The following is a 12,575-nucleotide window of genomic DNA, read 5'->3' on the forward strand; positions in this document are numbered from 1 at the left end:
CTGTGAAACCCTTACCACCACCACCTGCCTCTCTCACAGACAGAGGCGGCAGACACAACGACTTCGTGAAAGTGAAGTATAAACTTCATTTGGTGAAAGTGAAGTATAAATGGGGCACAGGAAGAAACCTTGGCCTCCAGCTAGAGTGGGGATGTGCAGCTACTTTTCTCTTGGAGTTAAGTTTCTGAGGACCTAACTGATGAAGGCTCAGCTCCTCTGTCCAGGGCTTTCAAGCCAGTCTCTATTCTTATGGCTTTCTTTACGTGGATCGTCTCATTTCATTCCTTCTATCCTACCCACGAGGCAGGTATTTTTATTATCCCCATTACACAGATGAGAAAACCGAGGTATAGAGAGGTTAAATAATTCACTGAGGGTTATATACAGCTAGTAAGTGATAGAGCTGGTCTTGGAATCTAACCTCCCTAGCCCTGGATTGCCTACCCTTAACCACCATACTCCACAGCCATGGAGCTCTGGTGTGGTTCATCATGACGCAAGAGCCACCACCCAAGCGTCTCTTGGCTCAGTACTCACATGTTCATGTGCTGTATGCAATATTTGAACACAGGATTCCAGTTTGACAAGATAATTTGGACACGTCCCTGGGGTTTGTTGTAATGGAGTCTAATCAGTGTCATTCCACAGGAATGATTTAGAATGCTGGTTCAGGAAATATGAGGTAATATGATTTCAATCATCATTTTCACTTTCTTTATCTTCTTAGATATGATCTTCATGTCTATTTTTTTTAACCTGTGTGTTTTCTGTCCCAGCATACTATAATGTATGCTGTGGTTTTTCTAGTAGTCATGTACTGATGTGAGAGTTGGACCATAAAGAAGGCTGAACGCTAAAGAATTGATGCCTTTGAGCAGTGGTGTTGGAGAAGACCCTTGAGAGTCCCTTGGACTGCAAGGAGATCAAACCAGTCAATCCTAAAGGAAATCAACCCTGAATATTCATTGGAAGGACTGATGCTGAAGCTCCAATACTTTGGCCACCTGATGCGAAGAGCTGACTCTTTAGAAAAAACTCTGATGCTGGGAGAGATTGAAGGTGGGAGGAGAAGGGGACAACAGAGGATGAGATGGTTGGATGGCATCACTGACTCAATGGACATGAGTTTGAGCAAGCTCTGGGAGCTGGTGAAGGACAGGGAGGCCTGGTGTGCTGCAGTCCACGTGTCCACAGAGTCAGACACGACTGAGGGGCTGAGCAACCACCACAAACACTGTAATGACCAGGAGAGACATAGTTTATTTTAGACCTCCCACTTTTCCCACCTCCTCCCACAGGTATCCTTTCAATTATTATACATAAATGTTGTAAATAATATATGAACCCATTCTCCTTTTTTAAAAAAGTAAAACATTACAAATAAAGCTAAGATTCCCCTTTAACCAAGCCCTTCCTCCTACCCATGTCCCCAGACCTCTTTCAGAGATAACTCCATTACCAATTTGGAACGCATCCTTCCAGACCTTTTAAGAATAATTAGGTATTTATTCTAGGTATGTATTTGTAAAAGATATATCTTGTTTTTGCATAACTACTGTCATACAGTTTTTTGAAACTTGTATCGGTCATTCATTAACATTTCTTAGCGCTCCATCCACAGGACAATCTCATTTTTTTTGACTGCTATATAAAGTGGTATGGGACGACAGTTTACTTAGGTACCCTCTATGTTCCCATTTTTGCTGTGGCAAACAATAGGAGGCTTCCTGGGATCGGGGACTGATCTCGGTTAAGGTCAATGTTCTCGTCTGTCTGGGGCCTGTGAGCAATCACAATGAGTCTCAGCTCATCGCACTGCTGGTTCTAGAACTGCCACACCAGGTGCCGGAACTCTCTAGAATCCTGGATATAAAACTGTTCTTAGAACTTGGCAAGTTACCTCCTCCAGGCTTTAGTCTAGGGTCAATGATCTCAAACAACACAGGGCTTGCTTTGATGATTAAAAGAGCCGGCAAGAAAGACACCTCCCCCAGACACCTCTTCTACTCTCAAGTTGAGCCCTGTACACACCAGGATCACCTCAGTTTGACCTGAGCAGAGGCCTGCTCTGGACACCAAACTAAAGTTCATATAAACCTAATGAATAGAAAAATGAACATAGATGTTTACCAGCAAAATGATGGATTGGAAGTAGAATTCTAATTATAAAAATGCCGTGATCCTATGATTCTCCATACATTACATCAGAACATGGACCCCCACACATACACATCCCTCCTAAGGTTGGTTATTAATAATTCAAGGATTATAGTTTTCTTCACCCATCATTAGCCTAGCTATTGGAGGGCTGTGTGACCCTGGGTGGGTAAGTGGCTGGACAGGCTGGAGAGATGAATAAGGAAGAGAGATAAAAAAGATCTTCAAAATAGGTTAAGTCCTTTAGAGCAAATGAGCAAACCTTAACAGCTTTCTTAACTCTATCTTCCAAACAGCGTGGGGGAGGCTAAAGGGCCTCTCCCTGGTCTGATCAAATATTGACCCTGTGCACTTACTGGCCGGAGTTCAGACTAAAGGGCCAGCAGCACTATGGAGTCAATGTTTGCAGAGCAATTACTACATCCCCGCGTCTTGTAATCACATTGTGAAACAACCTTCGATGGAGCCGGAGCTTCAGAGAGCCTTCCGGTCCTTCCTCAGTAGGGCCAGGCCTTGGAAGAGACACTTAACAGTGAAGGAGTTGTGTGAGGAAATTTACAGAGGCTGGAAATATGGTCCAGTGCCAAAAAGAAGGCAACTTAAGAGCATCTGCAGGCCTTCTCCCTCCTCCTTCTCCCCTTAACTCCACCTCCACCTCCATGTTCACCTCCTATAACCCAAGCCCTTTATAACCAAACAGGCCTCCACATCAGACACTGTCCCTGCCAGCTCCCTCTGGGACAGGTCCCTTTCCTCAGATAGGGCTGAGTGGTGAATTATTTTTAGAAGAAACCAATTTCCACTTGGAGACCAAGAGCCTTTTCTCTCTCTGTTCCCAACGTGACATCTGAAATGCCCTTAGAAGCCCTCTCTAGTAACTGACCTGGTTTCCAGAAGAGGTGTTTGGAAGAGTTGCTGAATTCGAACTGCTCTATGGATGGGGCAAGTCATGGTGGAATGCAGCCTCCCTCCTGCTGCAGGGGCCCTGGAAGATGTTAGAGGACAACTGGGGAGGCCTTGGGAAGTGGCAGAGCATGTCTGGGTGGGCATAAAGCCAGATGGAGCCTGTTGTGTGTCCCAGATGGTCAGAGGCAGCCCAGACAAACAGAACTTCCTGAGGTGATAGAAAAGTTCTGTATCTGCTGTAGAGCACTGTGCTCTAGAGCTCAAGAGCTGCGACTCCTGAAGCCTGCACACCTAAAGCCCATGCTGTGCAACAGGAGAAGTAATGGCAATGAGAAGCCTGAGCACCGCAACGAAGAACAGCCCCTGCTTGCCGCAACCAGAGAAAGCCTGCACAGCAGTGAAGACCCAGAACAGCTGGATAAAGAAGTAAATAAAAAATTATTTTAAAAATTAAACTTAATTTTTTAAATTTAAGTTTTTAAATTAACTTAAATATAACTAGCCACATGTGGCTTGTGGTCACTGCACTGGATAGCATAGGTCTAAAGGCTCCATATCTGGTGCTTCCCAGCGGGCAGGAGGAGCTGGGTTCAGGGTGCAGCCTCCTAGGTGAGAAGGAGGGAGAACCACCGAGTCTGAAGGCTCAAGGCAGAAGACACAGAGAGGAGAAGCTGTGGGGCAGAGCAGGGGGTCCTCCTCTAGTGCCCTTGGAAGGGTTTGAGATGGGTGTGAATGACCAAGAAGGTGATCAGAACTGTATATGTACATTCATGCATGTCTGAAGGGATGTACAAAAGAAACTCTGATTCCCCAAATAAAGTATAAGAACTCACTGATCTGTCACATAAACTAACTTCTTCAGGGAAGCCTGCTCTTATAACAGAGTATAAAGTTTCCCTATAACATGTCTATAGTGGTTTTCTTTGCAGCATTTAGAATAGTATAAAATAATATGTATGTATATTTTAAACTAAAACCTGTCTTCCCTCACTAAGCTGTAAGTCCCATAAAAGCAGTAACCAGATCTGCTTTTGCTCACCAATAAATCCCCACCCAGAGCCTGGCATCCTGCCTGGACACTGAAGGTAGGCACTTAAGACTGGATGGATTGAGGATAGATGGATGGATGGATGGACAGATGGACATATGAAGAGGAGGCAGACAAGCAGACATAAATGAACAAACCATGACATAAGTTAGGGACACATTTTACCCCAATAACTATAAATCTCAAAAAGCAACCAAATCCCCTCAAACTGGAGTGGGGGTGGGTGGCTCTATCACTCTTGGCTTCCGTCACCAATCAAAACCATATGCGCGTCTTAGCTGCCCCCTCCCAAGAAGAATGTTCTTTCCTTCCTCTCCATCCCTCAGCATGCTACTTGTACTTCAATCTAGTATTCATTTCATCTATAGTGGACTTAATTGCTTAAAAGCCTATTTCCCCCATCAGATACAGACCTCTAGAAAGACAGGACCTTGTTCTCAACTGAGTGTCCCTCAGCCTGGGCCACTTCTGCTCTGCAAAAGTGCACATGTGGTGGAGGCCTTATCAAAGGCCATTCACTCCAGCCTTGGCTTCCTCACCTTTATACTTCCACCCTCACCACGCACAGTCAGCCTAAGGCTGCCAGATGTAGCAGGTGAAAATACAGGACAAAGGATAAAATATGAATCTCAGGTAAACAATGAATAACTTTTTAGTATACCTCCTGCAGTATTTGGGATATAAAGTATATGATCCCCAGAAAACTCAGGGAGAAGGCAATGGCACCCCACTCCAGTACTCTTGCCTGGAAAATCCCATGGATGGAGGAGCCTGCTGGGCTGCAGTCCATGGGGTCGCTAAGAGTCAGACACGACTGAGCGACTTCACTTTCACTTTTCACTTTCATGCATTGGAGAAGGAAATGGCAACCCACTCCAGTGTTCTTGCCTGGAGAATCCCAGGGACAGCAGAGCCTGGTGGGCTGCCGTCTATGGGGTCGCACAGAGTCGGACAGGACTGAGGCGACTTAGCAGCAGCAGCAGCAGAAAACTCAGAACCATGAGGTAGTAAAGCCAGTTAAGCAGCTTTCCCCAGGCTGGCTTAGTCAGCCCAGGACTTCCAGGGTTCCAATGTGGAGCTCAGCCTACAAGGGGAGGAGCAGAAGGACTCTGAGAGGAGGCCCCTGTGGGCCACACCCCCACTCCCAGCTCACTCCTTCCTGCCTGAGTGGCAAGCTCCAGAGAGAGCCTGTGGGGCTCTGAACAGTCTGACAGAGGACTGGTCACTGCACAGCTCCTCAGCAGAGTGAAGCCAAGGGAGGGAAACAAGAGAGCAATACCGTAACAGGAGGTACTAAGCCCCCACACCCTTCAACCAGGCATCCAGGCATTCTCGTCACCATTAACACCGAGTAATGTACTAGACAACCATGTGTCGGGGAAAACATGGATTCACTCATTTAATCCTCACAACAACCCTACTGGGTGGGTACCATTCGAATCTTCATTCTACAGATGAGAAAGTGGAGAAGTTAAGGAACTTCTCCGGAGTTAACAGAGTGACAGAGCCAGCAACCGGCCCCAGGAAATGCGTCCCCAGTGTCTCAGCTCTGAACTGAGATCTGAGAGCCACCAGTGACCAGAGATGGAATTAGCAATGCTGTTTATTCTTCCTCTGATAGGAGCCGCCATATTAAAATCAGAGATCTTGATAAATGAGAAAGGCTTTCTAAAATGAATGCCACTATATGTCCTTATGTCAAGTTCTGAAAAAAAAAACAGGTTTCCAAAGATACTTGGTTGAAAGGTTAAATTCCGAAGAACCACCCTTTCCAAACAGCATCTACAGGGTGGCGATGACCCATGTGGACAGGCCTGGCCATGCTCATAACTAGGGCCAGCGCATCGCACAAGTGGCCTCATCCACGTGTCCCCTCTCGACACACAGGAAATGAGCCCTCCAGGCAAGGGAGAAGTTGGGGGAGCAGCATTCCTTTCTTGTGAGATTCTGTAACCAGGGAGGGGGTGGGGGAATAGAACAGAAAAGGGGGGAAGAAAAGTTCTGATTTGAGAGTTTCCGCTGGCTCTCAGACCCCTTCTGGCTCATCAATGAGTCCTTTCAGGGTTCCCTCTCCCCAACTAAGTGATCATTTCCTGTCCAGCACACTATACCCATTGAGGGCGTATCAGCAAATTCCAACAGCTTACACCAGAAGGACACAAGGAGACTGGACAGGACTTGATGAGGGAAGAGGAGGAAGGGAGGAGGGTAAGGAGTGGCTCGCAATCCCATATTGTTAGATTAAGAGAGGATTTGTAATGCAGGAAGCTGGTTCACCTCTGGCTCATCTCATAGGCAGAGCCATAAGGACAATGGGATAAAATCAAGTACTTGGATGTAAACACGCAAGCCTGGCATCTCCAAGATGACTCACCAGCAGAGGAAGAAGTGGACCTCAGTTGTGAGGGCCGGCAGTGGATGTCCCTTCTTTGTGTTTTTAATAGGCCTAAACCAGGCTCATGGCTCTAAGGAAGAGTCTGGAAGCTCTCAGCTTCTGATAAGCAGGGGTGGGCCCCCTAGTGGCCATGTTGGTGTTCATGCCCTTCCAGCCTCGGCTATAATGATTGGTGCAGAGAGGGCACCTGATCTAAGTCAAGCCAATCAGAGTCTTGCCTGGGGTTTTTCAATTTAGATCTGGGAGAGAGGCAGTCTCTGCTGTTGGAAACCACAAGGTAGGAAATTTGGGAGCCACTGACTGAAGAACTCTACAAAAAAGATCTTCATGACCCAGATAATCATGATGATGTGATCACTAATCTAGAGCCAGACATCTTGGAATGTGAAGTCAAGTGGGCCTTAGAAAGCATCACTACGAACAAAGCTAGTGGAGGTGATGGAATTCCAGTTGAGCTGTTTCAAATTGTGAAAGATGATGCTGTGAAAGTGTTGCACTCAATATGCCAGCAAGTTTGGAAAACTCAGCAGTGGCCACAGGACTGGGAAAGGTCAGTTTTCATTCCAATTCCAAAGAAAGGCAATGCAAAAGAATGCTCAAACTACTGCACAACTGCACTTATCTCACACACTAGTAAAGTCATGCTCAAAATTCTCCAAGCCAGACTTCAGCAATACGTGAACCGTGAACTCCCTGATGTTCAAGCTGGTTTTAGAAAAGGCAGAGGAACCAGAGATCAAATTGCGAACATCCCCTGGATCATGGAAAAAGCAAGAGAGTTCCAGAAAAACATCTATTTCTGCTTTATTGACTATGCCAAAGCCTTTGACTGTGTGGATCACAATAAACTGTGGAGAATTCTGAAAGAGATGTGAATACCAGACCACCTGATCTGCCTCTTGAGAAATCTGTATGCAGGTCAGGAAGCAACAGTTAGAACTGGACATGGAACAACAGACTGGTTCCAAGTAGGAAAAGGAGTATGTCAAGGCTGTACATTGTCACCCTGCTTATTTAACTTCTATGCAGAGTACATCATGAGAAACGCTGGACTGGAAGAAACAAACTGGAATCAAGATTGCCGGGAGAAATATCAATAACCTCAGATATGCAGATGACACCAGCCTTATGGCAGAAAGTGAAGAGGAACTAAAAAGCCTCTTGATGAAAGTGAAAGAGGAGAGTGAAAAAGTTGGCTTAAAGCTCAACATTCAGAAAACGAAGATCATGGCATCTGGTCCCATCACTTCATGGGAAATAGATGGGGAAACAGTAGAAACAGTGTCAGACTTTATTTTTTGGGTCTCCAAAATCACTGCAGATGGTGACTGCAGCCATGAAATTAAAAGACGCTTACTCCTTGGAAGAAAAGTTATGACCAACCTAGATAGTATATTCAAAAGCAGAGACATTACTTTGACGACTAAGGTCCGCCTAGTCAAGGCTATGGTTTTTCCTGTGGTCATGTATGGATGTGAGAGTTGGACTGTGAAGAAAGCTGAGCACTGAAGAATCGATGCTTTTGAACTGTGGTGTTGGAGAAGACTCTTGAGAGTCCCTTGGACTGCAAGGAGTTCCAACCAGTCCATTCTGAAGGAGATCAACCCTGGGATTTCTTTGGAAGGAATGCTGCTAAAGCTGAAGCTCCAGTACTTTGGCCACCTCATGCGAAGAGTTGACTCATTGGAAAAGACTCTGATGCTGGGAGGGATTGGGGGCAGGAGGAGAAGGGGACGACCGAGGATGAGATGGCTGGACGGCATCACGGACTCGATGGACGTGAGTCTGAGTGAACTCCAGGAGATGGTGATGGACAGAGAGCCTGGCGTGCTGCGATTCATGGGGTCGCAAAGAGTCGGACACGACTGAGCGACTGAAATGAACTGAACTGAACTGACTGCGAGACTGCTGAGGACAGTGCCCAGAGAGAAGCCAAGACAAGAGAGAAGGAGCGCAGCCTTGTTTCAGGCATTCTTGGAGCCGCTGTCTCACTCTCCCTTCCACCATCTGGTTGACTGCATAAGCTTCCCCGGTATATCATTCCAACCAAGCCTCCTTTTCACCTAAGCCAGTACGAGCACGAAACGGCTGCTTGTGACCTGAAGAAGCCTAGCCAAATCAGCTGACATCAAGGGAGGCATCTACAGTGGAGCTGTGGAATCCATGTTACCATCCCCCATGTGACATGCCTGGGTATGGGGAAGAGACACACATATTACATACGCATACAAACAGGACAGCAGAGCCTTATCCCGTTAGACAGACACAGCGGTTTGCCCAGTTTGTGTCTGTAGTTCAAGACGTTGCTTATTTTCTGCTTCATTCTTTTCTGTGTGTTTGCTTTTCTTTGCCTACAATGATGTGGTGGCTTGTGTCTCACTCTGTATGTTTATAGACACATGTCTGCTCAGGCACACAGCACCCACGGCCATCTTCTCAGCCTCCAAATGCAGGAGGGTGACAAAGCATGACTGTTAACAGTCATGTTAAGAAGTCAACATAGCCCCAAGTGTCTGTCTACAACATCCAAGACTGAGCTCAGCCCAGACTGACTGCCAAGGTTCCCTCCTCCATCCTTCTGTTCTGCCTAAACTCTGACCTTGAGATTGCTGGAAGGGGGTCTCTGGATGAGTGAGGAATGAGACAGGCTAGCCCACCAGAGGCTCAGGCCACTTCATATGGAACCAGGCCCCATCTGAGCTCAGACTCACTCACCTGCAGGTCAAAGAACTTGCTGTACCTCCGGTAGATGGTCTGGGATGTGGAGTCGGACCAGGTCACGTTGATGATGTATACCTGTGGGGGACAGGTAAGAGAAGGTGAGTGGGTATCTACGGCAGGGCCTCAAGCTGCACCAATCATCATTTCCCATGACTGTGGGTATTCCATACAAGACCATTCTTTCTCTCATCTTTGTCCCCAGGGCTTTAGCATAGTGTCAGGTATACATGGATGCTACACATGTCTAAACACACACACACACCTAGAAGAGTATTCAGTAAAATGCTAAGGATGATTATATTAGGTGGGTAGGGTTACAAGTGGTTTTAATTTCCATCTTCTTGTTTATATGTACTTTATACAATGAACATAAATTTGGGCTTGTTTAAAAAAAATCTAAGTAGCTAATTTCCACTGATTCTCAAACTTTATGGTGAATGGATTCTGCAAAGGGCCTTCCAAAATCACAGATGTCAGAACCCCACCCTCTACAATTCTGCATAAGTACACCTGGGTTTTGGAGGCTCAGGCATCCACATTTTCTTTTGTTAAACAATTTTTATAGAGCACTTTTAGGTTCACAGGAAAACTGAGCAGAAGGTACAGAGGGTTCCCTTCTATCCCCACCTCCACACTTGCACAACCTCTCCCAGTATCAACACCCCTCACCAGAGTGGTATGTTTGTTGAAACTGGGTGTTTATGTTTTAAACAAACCACTCCAGCTGATTCTGCCTCAGTTGATCCTCGGAACCCACTGTAAACCTGCTTCAGGAGGCTGTGAGCATTTCAGAGATGTGTGATTCATCCCGGTGTCCCTGAGTCTTAGCTCTGCGCCCGGCACAGAGTCGGTGCCTAGCAAACACTCTGCCCCAGTGAATGACCACCCTCGCCTTCTGGCTGGGACATAGATGCATGGGAGGGAAGTTAGCGTGTGCAAGATCTGTAGACTTTTCTGAAATGAAGGCATGTCAGGACCCCATTCCTCGTGTCACCCCAGTTCCCAGTGCTCAGTCAGGCTCTGGACCACTGCTACTCAGGCCACTGTGGAAGGCTGCCTGGCCCAGGAGGTGGGCAAGACTGCTGACTGGAGAAAACCCACACAATCTGGCCTATTGTTTGCCCCATTTCTGTTCCTCTCACCTGAACCCACACCAAAGACATGCCTTCCTGGGCGAGGCCTCGGTTAGAGGGAGGGTCCCCCACACAACCTCAGAGCTACTCTGCTGAACTTCCCCCAGTGCCTGCTGTGAGGTCCCTGACCCAGGGTTGACATTTGCTCCTTCCGCCTTCAGAGCAGACCGGGCAGCTCTAGGTCCCTGCACCAGTCCCCTTGCCAGGATGCCCTGTTCATCGGAATCACCTGCGGAGCTCAGTAAAAACCCCTATTCCCGGGCCTGTGCCTGGTGATTCTGATTCAGGAGGTGTGAGGGGGAATCCACCAGAGAGGGGAACAAAGTGGCCGGAGAAGCCAGGGTCGTGAAAAGGAACGGAAGCGAAGAGGAGGTGCGTGTGGACACCTTGGCATCAGAGTGGCGGGCTTCACTGCCTGGAGCAGGGCGGTCTGATCTGCCTGGGCCGCTGTAACAAAACTCCACAGACTGGGTGGCTTAGACAACAGTGTTTATTTCTTACAGTCATGGAAGCTGGAAACCCCAATCAAGGTTCCAGGTGGAACCTGCTTCCCGGTCACCTTGTCGTACCTTCACGTGGTGGAGACAAGAGCTCTAATTTCCTTCTCTTCTTATAAGGACACTAAACTCATCATTGTGGCTCTACCTTCATGACCGCGTCTGGACCTAATTAATTCTCAAAGGCTCCACCTCGGATACCATCACATCGGGGATCTGGACTTTAACATGTGGACTTAGCAGGAGAGACTGGGGGAGGCACGAACACTGAGTCCACAAGGGTTTTGCACACAGGAGTGTGAGGCTGTTGTTTGGCTGCTCAGTTAACAGCCAAGGAAACAAGCCCTGAATCTAGCCCCTTCTCCACTCCAATCTCTAAGTCACAGAGTTAGCCTCGTGCAGTGCGGAGTGTTTGTTCTGAAACGCACCCAAGGAGACAGCTATAAAGCAAAGCAAATACAGCTGAGTGTTGCCACCCTGAAATGGGGTATTTATGACATGTTTTATGTGATCCCAACAAGAAAGAACATTAAGTGAAAAGGCTGTCCCTGTCCTCACAAGCCCGAAATAAACTACTGACATAAATAAACACCCAGGGATATGCTTTGCTTTATATCATATATAAACATATATCTCATACAATAAACTGTAGAAACCATTTAGGTAATGGTTACTATGTGCCAGCACAGTGCAAAACACTCATATGCACTAGCTCATTTAATCTTCAGCTCAGTGAGGTAGCTACCACTGCCATCCCCATTTTGCACAAGAGGAAGCTGAGGTTCAGAGAAGCCAAATAACTTGCCCAAGGTCACACGGCTAGGAAAATACAGAGCAAAGGATTGAACCCAAGTCCAGCTGAGTTTAATCCCTATGCTCTTAACTATACTGGACTGTCTACCTATATGTAAATTCAGGAGCAGGGATATTTAATCAAACTTTGTGATCAGGACTGAATGGCATCTTTTTCAATAAAGTTTTGGGTGATCTGAGAAGTCTGTACAACTCTTGAGGAACATGGGGGAGGCAGACTAATTCTGAGAGCCTGAGACCAAGAAGAGACCCAGACAGAAGTCAACAGTGAAAAATGCTACAAAGCAAGACGGACATGCAGGAAACTCTCATACCCAACCGGCTCCACCAACTGTGGCAAGACACTCTGGGGTTTTTCTGGGGGGTTATAGCTCACCCCCCCCCCCCGTTGACTTCTAGCTCCTTTAATCCCAAATCCTGCTGGCTACAACTCCCTTCCACCCACATCTCCCCTTCCTAGAGACGTTATGCACAACACGTCAGAAGGAGGCCCCAAGTGAGTGGGCCCTCTTGGAAAGAGCCTGCCCTCACTCGCAGGCCATTAGACAGCAGTCCTTCTCCCTGGCCAGCCAAGCGGGACCCAGAGCAAGGGCTTAACTGGGCTTAGCATGACCCCTGCTCCATCCTCTCTAGTAATTAGGGGCTTCCCGTCACCTCCCAGGGAGAATTAATCACAGGCTCGCTGGCTCTGGCAGCTGGGAGGCCCCTCCTTTTGCAAAGGAGGAACCTAGGACCTAGGATGGCGATTCACCAGGGAAGAGGCACAGACTCTGGAGTCAGCCACTCTTAGGACCTTCCTTGTCATGGCTGAGAGACCTCAGCCCAGCCTCTCGGACCCTCGGGCTCTTCCTCTACCTTGTGCACACAGCCTGCAAAGCTACCGGCCTGACCCACTATGTTGGTTT

The 12,575-nt window shown here is 47.4% G+C and overlaps 1 protein-coding gene across 3 annotated transcripts in view; it reads right to left on the reverse strand.

Moving 5' to 3' along the window:
• Nucleotides 1-12,575, reverse strand: part of SH3PXD2A (SH3 and PX domains 2A) — a 259,112-nt gene that overhangs the window by 187,581 nt on the left and 58,956 nt on the right. For all 3 annotated transcript variants that reach the window (XM_040254322.1, XM_040254321.1, XM_040254320.1), the window contains exon 2: nucleotides 9,222-9,302. In XM_040254322.1, the coding sequence (XP_040110256.1) occupies nucleotides 9,222-9,302 (81 nt within the window). The remainder of the gene's footprint in view (nucleotides 1-9,221; nucleotides 9,303-12,575) is intronic.

Source organism: Oryx dammah, unplaced genomic scaffold (genome assembly GCF_014754425.2).
Source record: "Oryx dammah isolate SB20612 unplaced genomic scaffold, SCBI_Odam_1.1 HiC_scaffold_14, whole genome shotgun sequence".
Lineage (NCBI taxonomy): Eukaryota > Metazoa > Chordata > Mammalia > Artiodactyla > Bovidae > Oryx > Oryx dammah.